Source organism: Osmia bicornis, chromosome 1, assembly GCF_907164935.1.
Source record: "Osmia bicornis bicornis chromosome 1, iOsmBic2.1, whole genome shotgun sequence".
Lineage (NCBI taxonomy): Eukaryota > Metazoa > Arthropoda > Insecta > Hymenoptera > Megachilidae > Osmia > Osmia bicornis.
The window spans coordinates 14,563,101-14,585,761 of NC_060216.1; the positions used below are offsets into that span (position 1 = coordinate 14,563,101).

Sequence of the window (22,661 nt, forward strand, 5' to 3'; positions counted from 1 at the left end):
ATAATTTATACATGTATACTTGATGTTGAAATATTGAAAATTTATCACGCATTATGTATTTGCTAATACGAAAACAAAAGCAAAAAGCAATTACTCTTGGAATTTAGAAACAAATTCGTTACAGAAAGCACATATTCATAAAAATCACTAGTACTTGGTAACACTGTAAAATAGTATCAATTGATGACGTATGCGTGGAATTTAAATTTAAATTAAATAGATAATCATGTTCGTAATACCTATACAGTAACTATACAGAATTGTTATAAATAATATATAAATACCTTTTAGAAACAACAATGCGAAATCCAGTATCTGTTAAATTTGATTAAACTTGACATTTAAAGTTAACCCCTTTCACACATATTATAGGAGAAATTATATAAACCTTCAATAGTGGAGTTATAAAGAATGGTCTTATCTCGCAATAATTATTCCAGCAAGAGAATAAATTGCACGAACGGTTTAAAAGAAATGGAATTACTCGGTAAATCGGACGTATAATAGTTCGTGTTTCACCCGGACGTTTAATAACGTTGAAACAAAAGACATAACTACAACGACACATACAAGTCTATGTTTCCATATGTAAAATTACCATATATATAACATATAGTGTTACATCATATTTAACAATTTAACAAAATTATTCTAACAAATTGGTTTACCTAAAAAATGTATAAAAATTTTGATTAATACATGAAAAAATGTTCCTATTATATATAATACCAAAATTCAATTATATAAACATGCATAAGAATTTGTTGGTTTTTTTTTTCTTATAGCCCTAATACATTACATTTTATTTTTTTTTTCACATCCACAAGTTATTAAGAAGATATCACAACTAATAATATAATACAAAATTCGTATAGAAGTTGCCATTCATTAATAGATTTCGTTAGATACGTCACAAGTAGAAAATACTAATCTTATTGCTGCAAATGTAAGTACTATATATAAGTAGCTAATGTGCACTAGGTTGATTCTATTCAAATGTTACAAATTTATTACACCTTCCTGCTTCGATTCTACTTTGTTGCATGCATACCTTAGCTTCTAAAAAACCTGCATTAATGCATTGGAATTTGTAAACGTTTGTATTAAATATATGTAATATAAAAAATGTATCTGAGGAACTTAATACTGTTGAATATAAGAATGAAGAATTGTTGAATGCACATATTCAATATTATTTAACTACAATTAAATGCACATTTATGAACATTAATTATGGATAAATGCCCAATATTGATATGTATTATAAAAAGACGGAATAGATTAAATATCGTTTAAGAAAATAAATATCGCCAGATTAATTCATTGAAGATGATTACTATGTAAGCATGGCAATGATATTTCCTTTCAATTATCAATGATAATTTAATGTTTGCGACGTATAGAAAAAATGTTATCCGGAAGGTAGAATATTTGCATTTTAAATGGAATGTTTTATAAAATTACTCCAGCTACATGTTACTCTATTTTAATTACACACGAAAATGAACGTAACGAAAAAACATTGTCTAAAGTGACTCTTTTTCATTCGTTTAATCTTGAAAATATTAAGTACCTAATTAAGTACCATCATAAAAAATTGTTAGATACTAAGTTGTATTATAAAAGCCTTAAAAAATATCATTTTTAATAAATACTTAATTTTGGTATTAAGAGATTACTTTTCAGAGTATTATCAGTCCTTGCATTCTCTACAACTATTGAAAAACCTTCATTAATTCATGGTTATTGCATTGTACCATGCTATGATTAAGTACAAAATTGTTGATTGGTCGATTGCCATGCTTTTTTTTTTTTTTTATAAAATATGTATACTATTTACTCTACCGCTGCTTTTCGTGCAAATGCTGTCAAAGACAACATCTCATTTGGATCGGTAGATAAACGCGAAAATTCGATTTCTTCGCTAATACTATTTTCTGGAAAAGATTAAATTGAGATTAAACGAACGATATAAGGAAATAAGGTACTGATAAGTTGTACTGATAAAAGACAAATCAAAATCATAGTGTTAAGTGTAAATAGATGAAAATGAAAAATTTATTAATTACCGGATGGCTCGATAGGCCATTGTTTATGCGATGGTGCATATAGGCACAATAATGCTATAATATAAATATTCCACATTCCATACACCCCAGTGAAAAATGCCGATGTCATTTCCAAATGCAATTCATCATCCCATTTCCATTGTCCTTCTGCGACCTGCATATTTTTTGTACGATTAATTTTCACTTTCTACGGATATTTAAAATATAATGCAGAGTTAAATACCTGGCCTAGCATAAATCCAATAACAGTTAAGGATGCGCATAACAGTGTAGCGATCATCAGAAATTTAAATCGGTATATTACACCCTCGTAGTGTAAACGTCGTGCCGAACTCATACTGGGTAACGCAGCTCTTTTTGCGCTGATATTCATAAACACTTTCCATATCATGTAAGATAAAAATATTAAATACACACCAGCGGATATACCTGCTAAAATTATGAACGATAACTGTTTTTTGTTTTCGCAAGTCAAGGAATCTAAAATTTTACAAACTAGAAGATAGATTTCTTTTTTGTCTACAAAAGGATACAGCAAATTTAGTCCCAAGATCCGTAACCCAAATTGAGTAGAACGGATTTCTTAATTGCACGCCGCGTTCACACATGTCGAATACAAATAATGAGAGGCAGCCAATGCCCACCGCGGATAAATGACGCCAGTAACATTTTAAAGAATTTCTTTGATCGCCTTCCTAAACGATAAATAATTACAGAAGTGATATTTATACAAATATAATTATTTAAAGAATTAATAAAGACTTTAACTCACCTGTATCTGTAGAAGAGAAAGCCACATGTAAAAAGATATAATTAGTACGTTGAAGAGAAATTATTTTTATACGCTGATTTTACATTCTTACCATAAGATGTTCTCCAGCAAAGATGAGCCAAAAAGACAAGAGCATTGCATAGAAAACTCCCTGTTTAATATCGCCCAATAAAAGCATAAATGGCATATCATAGGCGAGGGTTAAGTACTCCAAAGGCGCTACAAGAGATCATGTTTAAACGGGAATAATGAATGTATTGTATAACGAGGGTAGATAATGCACGGCTTACTGTTTAAAAACGTCAGAGCTGCGCCTAGAGCTAAAAGCAAATATTCCAAGAGAGCCGGAGATCTTGAAAGCATATTAATTCGTCTCCAATACCAAGCAAGAACGCATATAACAATGGGAAAGAAAATGGTTTTCAAACTGACCCATACCCTCGTAAATCCGCCATTCTGATTGATAGCCTGCAATATAAAACGAGTAAAATTAATTCCTAATTTCCTGCTAAATATAATATATTTTAAACATAATTTATATTTACTGTAAGCCATAAATCACTTATATGTCCTAAACCCTGATTTATGTTTTTATCAGTATCAGCCGGAAGACGGATATTTAAAAGATAATAATCGTGAAATAAGGAGCCAAGTTCAAACAATGGGACCAGCTTGCAATTGTAATTATATTGCTCCATTGCCTGTAAAATAATTAAATGTAAATGTACCCCTTCCATTAAATATAATTACATTAATTAATTAATGTATTTACATCATCAATACTACAATCCAAAATTCTTTCAACCACAGATGCGGCATAAGGTTTCCAAGCATCATCCGGATCACCCTTGTTTCTGTATGCAAGTCTTGCATCTAATGTTATTTTGGTTCTAGGAGCTGTGGAAATGTAAATTAATACAGATGATTATGAAACATTTATCGTGCTTCTAATAAATTACCAATTTCTATCTGACTATGATAAACAATGTCCACTTGTAAAACACCAATCAGATTTTGTTGCCATCTAGAATAATCAAGTTTCATGCTATTTCGAGGCACAGGCATCTATAAAAAAATGAATAAATGTTTAAATTTTAATTTATTTTATGTACCTCTTAATATAAAATTTACCTGAAACGTATAAACAACTTGGTAGGCTTGATGATGACCATCAAAGCTAACGTTCATATCAACAGCATTACAAGCTCCTCTTCCTCTTGAATAATACCATTTATTTCCTCCAGGTTCAGATCTATTTACACGGCTATCCTTGCAAGGGGTACCAAGTATGTTTTGGCTACTAGCAGGAGTTGGAGCTAAATAACAAGTACAGAAAGATATTTTATTAATTTGTAATAATAAACTTCTGTAATTTACTTAAGATTTTTATCTTTAAATAAACATAAAACTTAAGTTCTAATACTATGATATTTTCAAACTCTTTAATGTTCTTTCACTTACCAATAAGTCCACCTATTAAAAAACAAACAATTTGTGCGATGATCAACAGTACGACGAGTACCGAAAGTTTTCTACCGCTTAAATTTTCTATGATAGTTCCTTGCATGTTTTCTTTATACAGTTACAATTGCCTACAATATTTTTTAATATAAATATAATGTTAGCAAAGGGGACGCACAAAAAGAGACGCGTTTGCCCGAAGAGTATATGAAGAGCAGTTTAACGTGCTTTTCGAGTAGCTTCGCTTTTCAAAATGGAAGCTTGCATCTTACCAATATTTGGAAAATTTCTTGTGAAATTCTCTAAAAAGATATCGCTAACCAATCGTTCAATGCTGCCAACGATAATTTGAAGAATTTTCGAAATATAAGAAATATCATCGTAGCCTTTAACATTTCATTAACAAAAGTTTGAATACACCGGAGTCTCTTAAACATTATCGAATGTAGCAAAGTGCATCATCGACTTTTTTCATTAAAAAATCGATTACATTATCTCGTTGATCGATAGAATAACCGTCGATTAATCGAGAGGAAAGTATCGATTGATAAATTAAGTATAAGATGCATTACATACTGCATTTTCAATCACTATTAGAAAATGCGTGACGTAGCGATGGATGCGAATGGGAATGGGAAGCGTAATCTTCCCCGAGTAGTTCTACATCAACGAATAATGAGTACCGATGTGAGTAAATGCTTTGTCAACTAAAAAGACAAGAAAACCTGGCGAGAAATACGTAACGATAACCGTCGTGGATCAAGTCGTTTCTAACCTTTCTGACAGAAGCATATACTGTTTAATGCCTGGATTGCCACAATCTGTTTATCAAATCACATGATACGTGAATAACGTCTCTTATCCATTTTCTAAATAATAATTGTTGAAATTAATATACATAAAATGGTACATATAATATTTATGATTGTTTCTCATATTTCATTATAGTGAAAGAAGCTAACACCGATTTAGTAACATTTGCATGTCTTTTGTATTTTTATGTTTAGGAAACACCTAAAACCACAGATTTGGACTTTGTTTATGATGATGCGGATACGCATGCCAATGAAATTGCTGAATTATACAGCTACAATGAACAGTGTGAATTACATGTTAATCTTACAGTGAGTATAGGCATTTCTATCGTATGATGCATCGAAATAACAAAACATGTATTTGTTCCTAGGCATTCGAAGAACAAATGGAATCTTATAAATTGCGACCCTGGTGGCAAAATATGACAGAAGCTCAACAGAGATCTGTGATTTCCAAATTGTTAGACCAATTAGAAGTTTCTAATAAACAGTTGAGAATGAAAGCAGCTAGGTGTATCTTGTATTTAGCTCAAGGTTGTTGGGCTGGAGTACAGTCTGACAAAGAACAACAAGAATGGACTAGAATCAATGTAATGTTACTGTATGAAGCTGGAGTATTTCCAGCATTTGTTGAACTTCTTAATATGGAAATTGCGTATGTTTACTTTTACATTAAAAAAAAAAGATTTAGTTCAACAGTATTTTCTTATGTACCTTTCCACTTACAGGAATAGTAGCAGAGCTGCCCCTGCAATGAGAAAAATATCAGTTAGTCTTGATGATTCTGTTGATTTAAGGGTAATTCTGTCCGTTTTATATATCATAACCGAGGTAATGAGAGAAGAAATGAAAGATTTAGAGAACAGTATTTACAAAGATAACATTGAATCTTTTAAAGAAGATCTAATACATCCGTATGGAGAGGAATTGCTTATAGTTAAGCTTCTCGGTATGGTAACGTACCATTGCAGTGGATCGGCTCCACATTTTCCTATGAAAAAGGTTCTTCTACTCCTGTGGAAGTTAATCTTAGTGTCCTTGGGTGGTATTGATACACTAAGAGAATTGAAAAAACAATACCGCGAGGAAGCCGGTCTTGATACTCAGCAAGAAGATACTTTAGAAGTTGCCAAGACCATGAGAGCTAGCTCTCCTCCAGTTAGTGCTGCAGATTTAATAGAAACACAAAATCAGAAAAAAAGTAATCGATCTTATCGACGAGTACGTCATTGTTTTATTTTTATATTTTATTTCATTTTATTTGAAATCAGCCAAACTTTCTTATCTCATTGTCTCTCCTTTTTTTTTCAGTGTCTAATGAAACAGAGTTCATTGGATGAACCAGGTTTAGGAATGGAATACGAAGGTGGAGAACTAGGAAATAATACCGGAAATAATGAAAGCGAAGGAGAAATGAATGTACTTATGAATCAGACTGGTTGGAATCAAAATTACTGTGAGGAACAAAATAATCAGCTACAAATAAGGCCTAGTACTCCACAGCTCACCAAAGGAAAAAGTAATTATTCTACTTCTTATGATAAACATTAATTATTTCGGATAATATACTTCTGCAGGTTTACCGTGGACGCCAAAAGTTAGACAAAAGGATGTGGACACTTTTCTTGAAGTAACAAGATTAAAGTTTGTTGGGTACAATTTAGAAGGAGATAGAGAAAGTTTGGCAGGATTGCCTCAACCAATCCACGAAGGTGTCAACACACTTAAAAAAGTAAGTTAAATATTCATACATCTTGTGTTTAAAAAAAATCTCAATGCGCATTAATTGTAATAAATATTTCCAGCATATGTACACATCTTTAGCTGAAGTTCAAATACAGAAAGAAGAGCAAATGCTTAGAAACCCTATAACTACTCCAAGGTTTCCGATTCGTCAGACACCGACAGAAATCGTTTATCATGCTATATTGCCGTTTGTCCCGCAGTATATGATTGCATTATTAAAGATTTTGTTAGCAACTGCACCAGCCAGTAAAGCTAAAACAGACACTACCAATATCATGGCTGATGTTCTGCCAGGACAAATGCCGTAAGTTCACAAATTAAAATACATGTATATATTATTTTGTATATTAATATACGTGTTTCTCTTGATATAGCATGACAGTATTACAATCAATGAAACTCAGTATCGATGTAAATAGGCATAAGGAAATAATCGCTAAAGCTGTTTCTGCAATTCTACTTCTTTTGTTGAAACACTTCAAGCTGAATCATATATATCAATTTGAATTCATGTCACAGCATTTAGTATTCGCTAATTGCATACCGCTCGTTTTAAAATTTTTAAATCAGAATATTCTAGCTTACATTGAAGCTAAAAATGTGTAAGTTTTTATCTAACGAGAATTAATCGTTTGTTTTAATCTATACAAATTTGATATAATATTTTTCTTATTTACAGTATTCCTATACTAGATTTCCCCATGTGTGTTATCGGTGATCAGCCCGAGCTGACTATAGAAAATCTTGAAATCGGGAATAACCAAACGTATTCGTGGAGAAATGTATTTTCCTGCATTAATTTATTACGTATACTTAACAAATTGACGAAGTGGAAACATAGTAGGATTATGGTATGTTTAATTATAAGAATTTCTTATTCATTCGTCAAGAAGTATTAACGTTAATTATGTTTACAGATGCTAGTCGTTTTTAAGTCGGCACCTATATTAAAACGTACACTAAAAGTTCGGCATGCAATGATGCAATTATATGTTTTAAAATTGCTAAAAATGCAAACGAGATACTTAGGGCGCCAGTGGCGGAAGACTAATATGAAAACAATCAGTGCAATTTATGCGAAAGTTAGACATCGATTGAACGATGATTGGGCTTATGGCAATGGTAATATCCTACTATATGTCCGAACTTCCTTGTATTATGTTAAATTTACAATTATTGTTTCATTTTCATCAGATTTAGAAGCACGACCATGGGACTTTCAAGTAGACGAGAGTGTACTACGTTCTTGCGTTGATCGTTTTAATAATTTAAGATATACTAATATTCCTAAGGACAAAGATATGGAACCTGTTGATACGTCAGTCACGTCGGTACTCGGTATGAACGTGGAATTAAGTGATGAGTTTAAACAACATTACGAATTATGGTTGCAGCAAGAAGTATTTCAGAGAAGTATTAATTGGGACGAATTGTTGGATTCATCGTCGTGTGAAATTTAAATTTTGAATAAGTGTAATATATATATACATTAAATTGATATTTTCGACAGTTCATAGACCTGGATGAAATTTTGACATTTTTACAAGTTACTATCGTGAAGTGTTCAGAAATGAAAAGAAACAAAAGACATTGCCATATCGTTATGTCAAAAATAAAAAAATAAAAAAACTGAATTTTCATTTGGTTTTTACACTTTGAACAGTGAAAGGTCCTAATCTAACGAACGTTTAACGAAAAGACTAACGACTTTTCAGAGATAATTCATAAGAAATTGTGTCATGTTTTTTTTGTTACATTTGTTTGTGTGTATTTAATTTGTGAAATACTTATTGCTTCTGGCAATATTTTACTATTACTATTACTAGAGTTATAAGTAAATATAATAATCGTCTCTTATGTCATTACGATGAACTAAGATAAAATTTATTCGAATGTATCGTTCATACTCAACCATCTTAGGTTTCTGTAAATTAATTTTTAATAATGTAACAAGAAAAACTACGAATTGCATACCAACTGAAACTTCCCGTATTTTGTATAATTTTTATATGTACCCCCTTTTTCATTACGACAATGATAATATTTATCGTGATATAATGGTATTTACAAACATATATGAATGTTAACATGTATATCGTATATTAATTTAATTCGAAACTGCATTTTTTTAAAGAAAAATTTGCTAATTCTATATAAATCATGTACTTTTTGTTTATTACTTAATATGGCAAAAAATGCGTGTGACTTGTATGCATATGAGTAGTTGGTTTCTTTATATATATATATATGTATGATGCGTGAGTGTATGTATGTGTACAAGGGAGGGAGAGGGAGCTGAATAATTGTATAAGTCGTACAAAAATTTATCATACAAGAATCAATAAAGCACTTATCCGGTGCTTTCCTATCACGACATTGTTTCATTTAAAAAATCATATACGTAAAACTGTAGATTGTGCGAATTATAAACTGAATAATTCAACTTTCTCTTTATTTATTGTAATGTATTTTAATGTATATTTAAATAGTTCCAGCGCAAGATATCGCATAATTTATGTTATTTCTTCTATTGTACAAAGTATTTCATGTGATTGGCATCATGTTTAAATCGTCAAAAGTAAATAAAAAAATGATGATCCACATGTAAGTTGTAATTTTTCAACTGTTTGCAAAATATTTAAACGCTTATCTACAAATTTATCTGTACACTGTATAAATATACATATATATATATATATATACATATATAATATTCTATATTACCTAGTATAAGTTATATTACCTGAGATGATGTAAGTTAACAAGTGGAACAATGACATTCTATCCAAAATCACTTATAAAATGCATATCAATATATGCACACTGAATTCCACAGTTAATGTCCTTTTATATCTATTACTACACATTTTAACCAGTAAAACGTGTTTTTGTACTTTAAAACTCTGTTTCAACAAAACGGAAGAAATTCAATTGTTCAATAAATTAGTCGTATAAATTACTTTGTATATGGATATAAAATTTCAGAAGATACTTTGTATATATTGATATCAAAAATGGAATGATATGATTACAGATGAAGAACTGTAACATTGACTCTATGAATGTCATTCAATTATTACCAACTTTTATTGATTATGGTTTTATCCATTTGTAAGAACCATAATACTTAAAGTTATTTGATTTCGCCATTTCGTCTGCCTCTTTTGGTCCTCGCGAACCATACCTGAAAGAACAATAAATAAATGTATGAGAAACAAGTTGAGATTTCAGGCTCATACCAGACAACGTACTTATAAGGAATCGGTTTAATATTTTCATTTTCAATTTGATGCAGTAACGGCGTGAAGATTCTCCACGCTTCTGAGAGCTCGTCGCTTCGCACGAAATGCATTTGCGAACCGCAAAATACATCCAGGATTAAACGTTCGTACGCGTCGGGAAGTTTCAAGTCCTGCAATGTATCAAATGTTAAACAACATTTAATCATTGGCGTTTCATTGCCTTCTATATTCCATTAAACGAACGTTCGTCACACGTTCTTCAACTTTACATACTTTGTATCTATAACCATACGTTAGATCCAGCTCCGTTTCCTCCATATCGAACGTAATACCAGGCGATTTCGTCATCATTTTAATGTATAATGCTTCACCGGGTTGTACTCTAATTACTAATTCATTTCTCTTCGCTTTCCCATCGAATATATCGCCGGGCACATCCTGATATTGTATTCTAACTTCTGCCTTTCGTTCGTTCAACGCTAATGAATAATACACACGCTTGTGAAACATGAGGTAATAGAAAAATAGATTCTTAACAACTAGAGACATTCTGAATTACTATTGTAAACGCTCATTATGCCGGCTTATTATGAAAATTTCTATGTCAAGTTCAAATGTAAATTATTAAAAGAAGTTTCAAGTTTTCTATACTAATCTTTTATTTATGTGGTTATTTACCTTTTCCGCATCTAAGAATAAAAGGAACACCGTCCCACCGTTCATTATTAATTTTCAACACAGCCATGGCATAAGTGGGAGTATTGGAACCAGGTGGTACAGTAGGGTCATCCAAATATCCTAAACGTGCTTCAGGGTCGTCGGATTCAGGATCACCAACGTATTGACCTAATACAACATCCTCTGATTCCAAGAGTTTCATGCATTTCAAAACCTTCACCTTCTCGTCGCGGATATCATCCGGGTGACAAGAGGCTGGTTTCTCCATTGCAACTAACGACAGGATTTGTAACAAATGATTCTGCATTACGTCTCTGATGATACCGAATTCGTCGAAGTATCCACCCCTCCCTTGGGTACCAAAAGGTTCTTTGAAAGTGATCTGCACGGATGCTACGTTTTCCCTGTTCCAGGTTGGATTGAATATTCTATTCCCAAATCTGAGTGTCATTAAATTTTGTACCATCTCCTTTCCCAGGTAATGATCGATACGGTAAATCTGTTCTTCTCTGAACAAGGAGGCTAAATGATCGGATAATTGTTGCGATGTAATCGCATCCCGACCGAATGGTTTTTCTATGATCACCCTGGTCCATCCCCTGTAAGAAAAAAATTAAGTAGGTTATTATAATTCAATTTATGCTATTGGAATTGAAAGCTTAAAGTCTGATAAAAATAACCGTACAAAGTCAAAGGTAATTGGAACGAGTAATTAAAATTTCCTTTTTCTTACTTACTTTTCTCCCATACAAACGTTTCTAATATGTACAGTGACGCTTTCGAATACACTCGGTGGTAAAGCGAGATAAAACAGCCTGTGAGCGACTTGATACCCTTTCTCATGTTTCTTCAGCTCCTCGTTCAATACTTCAAATCCTCTCTGCGTGTCGTACATACCGGACACGTAATGATTTAACTTCCAAAACTCTTCGTACCTCTCTTCTTCACCTGACTTTACTTTCATATACTGATGGCATTTTTCACGTAATTGTTTTACGGTCATGTTGGTCCTCGCGTAACCGAAGAAGGTGGTGGTTTTTGGTAAAAGATTGTCCCTGAACAGCCACCATAACGTTGGATAGATTTTTTTCTTAGCCAAGTCACCCTGTATTTAATATAAATTGATTAGTATTCTGATCGTGACGGTGAGAGTGATTTTTGTTTGTAATTAATTCTTTAGGTGTACGAGCAACATATGGAGACCTAGAAAATTTATAATAAATACTATAGGTATAGACATACAAAATTGATCTCTTATTTTAATGAATAGTGAAAGGATTAAATTAAAAAATGAAAGCTATGCTTACAGAAGCTCCGAGAGTTACAAACACGTGGGGAAATGATCCATCGAAATGGGTTCCTTCAAGGTGATCCATTTCTTCTGACTTCAAGGATTGCCTGATATAGCGCAGGCTTTCCTCCGTTGACGTTTCTGAAACAAAAATTCTTTGTTAATTTTGTTGATCAGCAAAAATCAGTATGATGGAAAGAAATTTGTTTAATTTATTTTATATTTATTTCTTGACTAAAATAATTTATATTTATTTATTTATTAAAATTTAAATGTCAAGATCATTTAAAAGTCGCTCATGTTTTCATTAGTACTTTGTATATAGTTTTTGTAGTAAGGTCAAAGAGCATAAAGAAACTAGTTAGACTTATATCCATACGAAACTACAGAACACAATTTTAACATACGAACGTTAATTAAATTCAAGGCATCGATCAAAGATTAAGAGAAAATTTCAGGAATAAAGAAAAATGAAGAAAATCAGACTTAATATTACCGTGATGCTAATAAAGTATGAAAAAATATTTTTGACCCCCCTCCTTCAATTCTATAATTATGCTTACGCCAGTTATAAATGTTTACGAATCAATATTATAATCGTCCTTCGACTGTGTAATTCGTATACAAATGCCAGCACAGCATAAATCCATTACAAAATAGCTGTTACAACAAATTATCCGAATGATTACTTTAAAAGCAAATAAAAAGTGGAATTTCAAGTTTGCAGAGGTTTGCTCTCTTCTGTTGACTTTGAACTGTAAAGTTTCACCATTTATGTTAATGAGAACCCATTGATGAATGATGGTGTAAACATCAGATGATTTTTTCTTGGATTTGAAATTTTTGAAACTATCGTAATCGCATATGCATGTATCAATAATTATGTAATATTCAGAGGGGAATGTATTCTCGTTCGAGGTAATAATCTATTCACTGATTAGGAGATCAACTCTGCTATCCTTCGCAAGCTTGTATAATATAAATGAGGACTACACAGAATCAATTATTACGGTAATAATAACTAACAGAGATAATTTTACATAATATCTAACAACGATATAACGCTCAATATACAGGGTGCTCCTGGGTTAAATGACCAAACTTAAAAATATGAATTTGGGTCGCAAATTAAACAAAAGTTTGCTCGCAAAGGCTTCGCTCAAGAGATATCTCGAAATCTCGAGATAGAAATGAAATATTTCTGTTTTGCCTTTGTTTTGGAGATTGAAGGTTATTAGAACAGTACCCTATTATAATTTACATAGATACTATATCTTTTGAATATCTAATTTTCATTTTTATTTTCTTTATTATTTCATGCTTTTTAGAAATAAATTAGTATATTAATTCTAATCAAATTATTATAATATCAATATTAAATTTTATATACTATATTGATTCTAATAAAATTATTATAATATCAATTTGAAAATCTGAAAGAATATAATATCGCGTTGAAGTATCATTAAATACAGAAAAATTACATCGCGTTAAGGCGCTTCGTATTCGAATATAAAATTGTTCTACAAGTCTTACGTAACGATAGAAAACTAATCGTATCACGGTACGACACTTTTTGTATGGATTATGTAAAAAAAACCAAACGCGAATGCGTGACAAGCGCGATTAGAGATAATTATTAACCCTTCGTTGCATCGTGTTACAAACTCACTATGAAAACATTTTTTTTTTTCATTATTAATGAAATTACTGAAAATATTTTCTTTCGTGATTGCAATTTTTTAATTTAACTTTTTTACAATATTATATAAGTTAAAATAAAAAATGATTGTTTACCGTATTTTTTAACTGAAGAAATGAAGAAAAATTTAAAAAAACAAAAGTCACGATTCACTTATGCACGAATTCATTAAAAAAATATTAAAATTAATTTACAAAAGAGAAAAGCACAATATATTCACCACAATTTTTCTTTTTAATTTAACATAATTCAATTTATTAATATTATTGATAATCCCTCGACGAGAATAAAAATAAAATGAAACAATGAAAGATCCTCGTTCGAAATACGAGCATCGACGATCTATCAGATCTCCAATTTCCTTAATCACACCTGAAGGACCGCCCTCTAAAGATAAGAAAACGATAATCACAAAAAATATATTTCTATCGGTAGTATCGTTCAACTTACTCAACATGGTGTTGAAAAATTCTGAACTTGAGTAGCAGGAAAGTTTGGGAACAAAGTTGTCCCGGAAGAAACTCGAGGAGAAACGCGAGCGATACCTGATCACTACCGATCTCTTCAACCGTTCAACATCGACTGATGCGATCGTCGCTTTGGACTGTTTCTCAGCCTCAAAAAGATGCACGAACTTGAAACACAAGCACACCTGTACAAGCAACCGAGATATTCGTAAGTTGAGACCCCCTGAGACGACGAATAATTATTTCCGCCTTCTTTAATCCTTATGGAGGAACAGGATATTCCCTTAATTAGTAAAGTGGAGTCCAGTAATTTTTATCTTTCCAACAATAGATCCAAATGAATTTATCATAGAAACCATTCTATCTCCTAAAAATTTTCGAAAAGATAATAAATCTTTTCCTAAGTAACAAAAGAGTTTCGAATAAATTTCATACAATTCATTGTCAGCGATGCCAGAGGCATTACGCATAATTACATAAGTACGATACCTGTAATAAAAATTTGCAATCAACACGATACCTTTCCTGTAAACTCTGAATAACTTATGGTTCTGAAGCTGTGGAAAGAAATAGAGTGGATTACGAATTGAATTTATACAGGTAAATAGGAATTTGTTATTAGAGCAGTCCTGAGAGTGCCTAATATTACCTAGGAAGACACAGGTAGGAGGAATGGAAACGTTTTGTTCCTCGGTATTCAAGGACGCAACATGATGCGAAAGCGAACGAGTGTCTTATGTCGAATTTTTTTTTTCCTGTATTTACAAATCCTTTGTAATAATTTATTTACGAATCTACGGTGATTTCACACCCTCCGTGACAGGGCCGGCCCTGAGATTTCGGGGGTCCGAGGCGAACTCCGAAAAAGGGCCCCTTCGCATATATCATATAAAAAAAAGTAGCTCAAATAAAATTTATAAAATTAACATTAAAGCTTGTATAATTAATTTAGATTTGCAAAATTGTTTTATGGGGGCTCTAGGCGCCTGCCTAGTTTGCCTAGACCCAGGGCCGGCCCTGAGATTTCGGGGTCCGAGGCGAGCTCTAAAAAAGGGCCCCTTCGCAAATATCACATAAAAAAGTAGCTCAAATAAAATTTATAAAATTAACATTAAAGCTTGTATAACTAATTTAGATTTGCATTTACATCGATTAATATTAAAATCGTTTTATGGGGGCCCTAGGCGGCCGCCTAATTTGCCTAGGTCCAGAGCCGGCCCTGCTCCGTGACGCGTTAACGTTAACGCATAAACGCAGATTACGTATGCACGTGAACACGTGTAAAACGGCCACCTGTTAATCTCGCAAGAGGCAATGACTTTGCAAAGTAACAAATGATAACGAGTTATCCAGCGCGAATCGCTGAGGGAAATCGAAGTTTCCGATCGATCAATTTCGAATTGACTTTTGAAACGCATCAACGCGTTCGCGATCTATAAACAATGAAGCTGTTAGATTGTTAATTCTTAGGTTTCATGTTTGTTTCAATTGTAGCATATCAGAAAAGTGGAGAACTGTGGAAAAATTGAATTTTATATTTTATCAGTTTTCCTATTTTCTCCTTTTTTCAAGTTCATTGAATTGGCATATGAGCGGCTTATATCTAAGCACTTATGTGAACATTAATGACAAACATGATGAATGAAGAATGAAATGTAAATTTCAAATGAATATGCATTTTGAATTACGTTGGACGTACTGATAGTTAATGCATTACTAATGCTATAACGTATTTTGTATTATTAGTAATGCTTTGAGAAAATCACGATTATTATTTTATGATAACCTATGATAATCTATAGATAACTAACGTACTATCTCAAATGGCACTAAAACTTAAAAATATATACATTTTTTTTTCAATTGATCTTGATTAAATTAATTTTTATATTGCTAACTATACTGAAATGTGTATAGTCATGATTTATCATCCTTCGATAGTAAAGATATATAAAAATTGAAAATTTACAGTACAATTATTATTACGTATATATTGATACTGCTTTTTTCCCGTATGCTTATCGTAATGCGTGATACGTACAACTCACGCGATCGTAACACGGTGGTGGGACAAGATAGTAGATGTACGCGTATTTGTGCAATTACTCATCAAAGGTTTTATGATTATAAATTCAACTTTTTTAACATTCATTCTATTATAATTTTATGGTAATTTACGTACATAGTCATTTGGTCCTTAAACTAGTATGATTGGTGTCTTAAAAAATGAATGTGCATATGTACTTTCAAGGTCAGATTTTATTATTTTAGTGCACTCAGATGCAATGTAGGCTTCTTTCAGTTAAAGGGAAAGGTAGGAGAAGAAACTTCCCATCACTTACTTTCATAAGTATATAGATAAATAAGAGATGGAGTGGGAGATTTTTTCTCCTACAATTCCCCTCAATTAACGGAAGCCTACGTTGCATCCTTCACCACGTGAATCAATCTGAAAGACCTACTTTCAAATTTACCTTGCACTGATTTTGCAACGACAAAAACGTAAAAATGACTCTCGTTAAAATGATTATTTAATAACTAAAAAGTAATAGATACAGGTTTTTATTTAATAAATAAGCTGTTCTTAAAAGTTTCATTACCCACTAATGCTAAGAATCATTGCTTATTAAAGTTATCTTCGAATTGTTATCTTTTATCCAACCTTACAGTGAAAATGAAAATATCGTATGATTTTGTTATATAAATAGAATGTGTAAGAAAATTCGCGATAAAAAATGCTTTTGTTTTAATTATCTTGTCGTTAACATTTATACAAAAAAATAAAAATAAGATCATAACATCTATTCTTTTGGAATTATTTAATCGTGTCTTTGAACGAAGGTCATTTGCACAATTGAATATTAGGAATATGTTTTTGATTAATAAACAATTGTAATGTACATTAAATATTTAAAACAAAATGTTAGTTAAGAATGTTTGAAAACTTACTTCTCATTTTGTCCATGATAAATACTTAAAGATTTAGAAAATAAAATGTTTAACGATCAGCGTTATAGACTGTTTCAGTAGAAGACTCGTGCCTTTATGAAAAGTTCGTTGAATAATGCAAAAAGCATTCCATGCAACGGCAAGACAACAATGAAATTTTCTTTTTAAAAAAATTGAGGTTAAGTTTGAAAATGCAATACGATGCGGCACGCGTAAACCGATGAACTGATATTTTAAAATGTTATTCGCAAAGATCCTCGTTTCGTCGAGTTCCCCGCCTCGTTTAGTTTCGTCCGCCAATCTCTTATGAGATTTTACTTTTACTTACTACACTAGTAAAGAATGTTTTTTTTTTTAATACCAAATTTAAAAAAAAGAAAAGTATTACACACAATTTGTTCATTTTTTAAGTTATTAATACATTTTTTAAATTATATATGTATAATTTAAATTAAAAAATGTAATAATATTAATTGGGTAATAGAGCGCTTTATTATTTTCTTAAAACGATTTACATATAAGTAATATTTTCAAAATGTTTGTATCAACAAGTATTTCAAAATTTGAAAAGAGAATGAATATTGGAAATTATCGACACTGTTTTATCGTTTTCAACAAAATTCGATACTCTAGCGCCATCTATCACGGTGTATTTTCTTTGGAATAAACATTATTAAAGGTATAGTGTTATTTAAATAAAGAAATTGATTTGAAAAATGTCTCGTATATAAATCTTTAAATATCTTTTCACGATGTATAAAAATATGTATTCATAATCATCGATGTATCATATGAAAGCTCTAAGATTAATTTCTCTTAACCTTAAATCTGTAGTGATCTAATATTGTTTTGTTACAGAAAATGAGATTAAACGCGGTATATTTTGGCAAATATGCGAGATCACCACAAAGTGAGAAAAAAGTACCATTTAAGGAATTATATCCTCTGAAATTACAAAATCGCGTTAGCGGAACAAGACGGGTTTCTTTGCGTAAATATCATATTGTACTATAATAATATATTACAATATTCACATACACAATACTTTTCATGTATTTCAGAGGACAAATGTTTATTTGAAATGTCGCTACTATTTAATTGCTGGAAGGAAAAAGAATTTGGCTTTGGTGCTTGTAATGAATTTGAACTCAAGTTACAAAAATGTTACAAAAATCTTGAAATAACTATGAAGAATCAAAGTGAAATGAGTAAGAAAGATATACCTACTCCTGAAACTAAACAGTTTTCAGACAAACAACTTACTTATCTTTTACGACAATACCCAACTATTTAATAAAATATTGCATACAAAAGATTTAGCATCATTATTGTTACTGTATTTGTAATATTATGTGTATAACTGTTTGAATCCAACTCAGAGCGATCGCGCTGTTCTGATTTCATGTCGGAAAGATCCGCTACATTAAAATAAGCGCGATCGCACTCTCTGGCATCTTTCGACGAGGTTTTTCAAATACCCCTCAAACGAATAAAATATATTTTACCTTAATTATGAAGAAGTTCTCATTTCAGCCTGTCTACTTGTTTGTGCTTGTAACTGTTTCACTCTGAGCCTAGTGAAATAACCTGTATAATAAAACAATTTCAGTTATTTGTTCATAATATAAATTATATGCAATTAATATACATACGAAATGGATAATCAGTGGTACAAGTAGATGTTACTTCTTGTATGGTATTCAACTGATGTTCAATTCTTTTTAACGCCTTATAATTTTCTATTTGTTCATCTTTGTAATAATAATATGTTAACAATAATGTAACAGCACAAAGTGTGAGAGCTATTTTTCTGTACATCCATGTTGTACTGATTAAGTTTTCCTGAATTATACATGATTTTATTATAAATATACGAAACATAATTAACTGAAAATATAATTTTCCATTACCTTATCATTGGGATGATGTACAACATTATCATAATATTTGACTAACATTCGTTCTATTATAACATTTAAACTTAGAATTGTAAAAAGTGTGATTCTGGCATCTACAGTTCTTTTAGAAGAACTAAATAATGCACATAAAATACAACCAATTGTATAATACATAATAGATTGAAACCAAGAAACTTCTCCAATAATCCAGTCTTGAAAAGTACGTATATAGGAGAAGATTTGATATAATAATTCTCTTTGATCCCTTGCTGTTTCTCTGCAATATAAAATCATTGAATTAATTAACTGAAAAGCTCTAACAGCACTTACATAAATCATAAACTTACTTAAAATCTTTGGCCATACTGTTAACACTTTCGGACGAAGACTTCAGTATAGAACCAAGTTCCTTTCCATGATCTAAAAGTTTATTTTGCATTTTGAGACTTTGTTTTTGACCTTCAAGCATTGCCCCTTGCATTTCTGAAGCTTCCAATAATTGTTCCTTCATTCTTGAAGAAACTTGATATAATCTGTAAACAGACAGAAGTTAGTAATAATAATTATAATTCATATACAAGAACCTACTCTTTAATGGTATTGTCAGTTTCAATTTGCCAAGCTTCATAGTTTAAATAAAAGCACATGTGTGTAGCATGTATATAATATTCATTATATACATTAAATGCCCTGTCTGACATGTTACTAATGCAATTTCTGTAAAATAAATAAATATATTGCTACAAAGTATTATAATATAACTTATTACAATAAAACAAAGTAAGTGCAATTTACTTGCGTTGATTTTCTGATTCTATATGATGACAATTGTAAGTTTCATGACCAGAATCTTCCAAGAAACAATTTGTTAATTTCAAAGCCATAAGTGAATGTTCTTGGTCATTTAAATTACTACAGCTAGATTTCATTGCTTGAATAGCATTGTGCCAACATGTTCCATGATGGGACAAAGATGATTTAGCTGTAAAAAAAAATGACATCAATTTTCTACAAAGAAGAATCGTTCTTTATTATAATAAATTATAGATACCTTTAATCATTTGATACTGTTTTTCACCCAATTCCCTCAATATTGCATTTCCATCAAATGCAAATAAAACCGAAATAGGAAGAAACAAATAAATAATCGTTTTATACATTCCTACTGTTCTCAACATTGCCGACTAATATTTATTCCCTTGGTATTGAATGTAATAATTATACATTTCGAACCAGAAACAATTGACATATATCTCTGATTTAAAATTTGAATTCAACAGGTAGTTAAACAATGTGTGCGACAAAATAACACTTGATATTATACCAAAATAGAATGGTGTTCCTTCTAACTCGAAAACTCACAAAACAAACAGCTTTTATTTAACTCTACCTTAATATTTGTCGTCGGAAATACCTAAGCGTCTGACAAACGTACTTTTGAGTTTGTAACGACCGCACGATTCAAAGCATTGCGGTAGCTTTTCAAATTTATTCAACAAAATTCACAATTTAATTTCAAAAGCTTCCCAAACAGAAATACTCATCCCGTAATTTTGTTTTTTGTCGGGAACTGAATGAATCACATTTTTAATTTTATTTGAACGAGTTACAGTTGCTGAATATACAAATTTTTCATTTCAGCACAGAGCATAAACTAACATGGCGGAGCGTTCGATAAGCGCGCCACCGCATGGTCAATTTTTCTACCAATTTCAAACATCGTTAAAAATCATTTAATCATTTTTTACCATAAACTACTTTTTTGCATTTAAATATTTAATAAAATAACGATTAAAGAATTAGAAAAAAGATTTAACCATAAGGCTATGACTTCGAACTCCAAATCTGCAATAAACTTTTCAATATCTCCCAATTAGAACAAAACTAATTTAATAATAACAGTTGCAAAAATAAAAATTCTTGAAATTGCTTTCGTATTATTCTTTCAATAGCTAAAATAAATAATGTGAAAGTTATGAATGGTTCGATATGCACTTCGTGTAGAATATTTTAAGAATTAAACCTAAAGTATTCTAACAACAAGAGTTTACGATTAATTTGAACGTATTTCATTTAACAAAGAATTCTTTGAAAGGCACCACATCATTCGGTGTTTTCTGAGTCTGAAAAGGGTTGTAAAAAGACAACGTACTCGTTGAGCACCGTTGGCAACTGGCCAGTATCTTTTTCCATTGAATTTGGACCGACCGAAAATAAGTGGTCGGTAACGAGACAGGACCAGTGACAGAGGTTCGATCTCTTCTTTCACTTCTTAAAGACCGGTTTATCCTGGGATACAAAACATCATAGTATATCATTGTTGAAACGTGTTCTTCTTGCAGGCTAACTTCAAATTAATACAAACCCTTCCACTGTAGCACCCTCTAAAACGAAATTGTCCATTGTTAAAAATAAGAAAATATTGAAAGATCGACTATCGTGAGAGCTATCGAGGCTAAATGACTAAAGAAAAAAAATTATACTAATTCGAAATAAGGCTCGCAATGAGTAATGGAAAAACACTGTTAACAAACGCTTTGTGTGTCATCGGTGATCAACTAATTTTCCTTAGCAAGCTCGCACAAAGGATTTACTGCGAAACAAATACGCTTTGTTTTCTTAATCAAATATAGAATCGTATGAAATACATACATAAAGGGGCAGGTTCTCATTCGGAAGGAAAATATTATTAGGGTAATCAATCGATCAGCAATACCCTGGCGGTTTGCCGAAGTACATGGCATCGAATCATCCACGCCTAGTCTGCTTGACGTCACTCCTCTGAACTCTGTATCGGTGAATTAAAAATAAATGCGACCCGGAAAAGCAGTCAATGTCGCATAATCGAAATCCGATCTATTCCAGATACTCGAGCATTTCCTCTGACGAAACCAAACGGAGATGAGATTCAAACGTCGAGTAATCATTGATCCGATTAATTATCTCTTCGTTATAGCACGCTTTAACCCTTTGATTAGTCTTAACCTTTCTAACGACAAAAACATAGAGAGAAATTTTTTTTCTGGAATTTTAGAATTTCGTTAAACGACTATGCTCGCCAATGGTAACGGAAGAGTTAATGCGATTACATATATAGGTGAAGAAGTAAGATGAAAAAAGAAAGCCAGTGTAATGGTGTTTCGTCCTAGAAAGTCGCTTAGAGGGAAGCCACTGTAGTGGCGCCTAACAGCTACAAGATTTAATCGACCAATGTCTATTCAAAGACGAGAGTCGACTCGGAAAGAAAGAAACGAGTTTAACGATACTCTCCATCAGTTCCATGATCGCGTCGGTTTTACCGTCGGGGAATTTCCATCAAACGACGCGCGCACCTTGAAGATCGAACGTTTTGGCAGAAAGCCTAACTTCGCGTTTATCTTTCCGCATGTCACGGAACCTTCAACGTTCCGTCTTATTTCAACCCCTTTTATTTTTATTCTTATTTATTCAACGGCGTTTCGTGAAACGCGCTCTCATTCATTTCCTGTTGAATGAGAGAATCAAACGAAGAGGAACATTTTGCTCGTTCGTTTTAGAAAATAAAATAAAAAAAAAAAAAGAAAACAAGTCA

The 22,661-nt window shown here is 31.6% G+C and overlaps 5 protein-coding genes across 11 annotated transcripts; 2 read left to right on the plus strand and 3 right to left on the minus strand.

The window, feature by feature from the left end:
- Positions 1-507: 507 nt before the first annotated feature.
- On the minus strand, positions 508-6,170 carry LOC114870966 (protein wntless). 3 transcript variants are annotated; one of them, XM_029176299.2, is made up of 13 exons: positions 6,081-6,170; positions 5,832-5,865; positions 3,973-4,157; positions 3,801-3,906; positions 3,614-3,738; positions 3,387-3,542; positions 3,132-3,309; positions 2,933-3,060; positions 2,842-2,847; positions 2,603-2,764; positions 2,293-2,520; positions 2,070-2,223; positions 508-1,937 (listed from the first exon to the last, which is right to left on the minus strand). In XM_029176299.2, exons 1-13 carry the CDS (start codon positions 6,102-6,104, stop codon positions 1,837-1,839), a joined length of 1,587 nt encoding a protein of 528 aa, XP_029032132.1. In that variant the 5' UTR covers positions 6,105-6,170; the 3' UTR covers positions 508-1,836. The 3 variants fall into 3 exon arrangements, with proteins under 3 accessions (XP_029032132.1, XP_029032131.1, XP_029032130.1); XM_029176298.2 differs by lacking the exons at positions 5,832-5,865; positions 6,081-6,170 and adding exons at positions 4,303-4,433; positions 4,879-4,958; XM_029176297.2 differs by lacking the exons at positions 5,832-5,865; positions 6,081-6,170 and adding exons at positions 4,303-4,433; positions 4,575-4,861.
- LOC114870963 (striatin-interacting protein 1) lies at positions 4,879-9,466 on the plus strand. Of its 2 annotated transcripts, none has more exons than XM_029176286.2 (11): positions 4,879-4,989; positions 5,310-5,426; positions 5,489-5,772; positions 5,846-6,338; positions 6,429-6,636; positions 6,695-6,849; positions 6,923-7,167; positions 7,238-7,465; positions 7,543-7,714; positions 7,781-7,985; positions 8,058-9,466. In XM_029176286.2, the coding sequence occupies exons 1-11, from the start codon at positions 4,903-4,905 to the stop codon at positions 8,321-8,323; spliced, it is 2,460 nt and encodes an 819-aa protein (XP_029032119.1). In that variant the 5' UTR covers positions 4,879-4,902; the 3' UTR covers positions 8,324-9,466. The 2 variants fall into 2 exon arrangements, with proteins under 2 accessions (XP_029032119.1, XP_029032120.1); XM_029176287.2 differs by lacking the exon at positions 4,879-4,989 and adding an exon at positions 5,116-5,208.
- Positions 9,274-17,422, minus strand: LOC114870968 (glucose-6-phosphate 1-dehydrogenase). Of its 3 annotated transcripts, XM_046285009.1 has the most exons (8): positions 14,227-14,355; positions 13,872-14,163; positions 12,091-12,215; positions 11,521-11,888; positions 10,784-11,382; positions 10,379-10,584; positions 10,115-10,275; positions 9,274-10,047 (listed from the first exon to the last, which is right to left on the minus strand). In XM_046285009.1, exons 3-8 carry the CDS (start codon positions 12,157-12,159, stop codon positions 9,957-9,959), a joined length of 1,494 nt encoding a protein of 497 aa, XP_046140965.1. In that variant the 5' UTR covers positions 12,160-12,215; positions 13,872-14,163; positions 14,227-14,355; the 3' UTR covers positions 9,274-9,956. The 3 variants fall into 3 exon arrangements, with proteins under 3 accessions (XP_046140965.1, XP_029032133.1, XP_029032134.1); XM_029176300.2 differs by lacking the exons at positions 13,872-14,163; positions 14,227-14,355 and adding an exon at positions 17,193-17,422; XM_029176301.2 differs by lacking the exon at positions 13,872-14,163.
- On the plus strand, positions 14,366-18,702 carry LOC114870973. 2 transcript variants are annotated; one of them, XM_029176312.2, is made up of 3 exons: positions 14,366-14,451; positions 18,051-18,183; positions 18,254-18,702. In XM_029176312.2, the coding sequence occupies exons 2-3, from the start codon at positions 18,054-18,056 to the stop codon at positions 18,484-18,486; spliced, it is 363 nt and encodes a 120-aa protein (XP_029032145.1). In that variant the 5' UTR covers positions 14,366-14,451; positions 18,051-18,053; the 3' UTR covers positions 18,487-18,702. The 2 variants fall into 2 exon arrangements, with proteins under 2 accessions (XP_029032145.1, XP_029032144.1); XM_029176311.2 differs by lacking the exon at positions 14,366-14,451 and adding an exon at positions 17,767-17,871.
- On the minus strand, positions 18,698-22,591 carry LOC114870971. The gene is made up of 6 exons (XM_029176309.2): positions 20,142-22,591; positions 19,886-20,072; positions 19,679-19,807; positions 19,438-19,623; positions 19,103-19,367; positions 18,698-19,034 (listed from the first exon to the last, which is right to left on the minus strand). Exons 1-6 carry the CDS (start codon positions 20,266-20,268, stop codon positions 18,822-18,824), a joined length of 1,107 nt encoding a protein of 368 aa, XP_029032142.1. The 5' UTR covers positions 20,269-22,591; the 3' UTR covers positions 18,698-18,821.
- Positions 22,592-22,661: the final 70 nt, after the last annotated feature.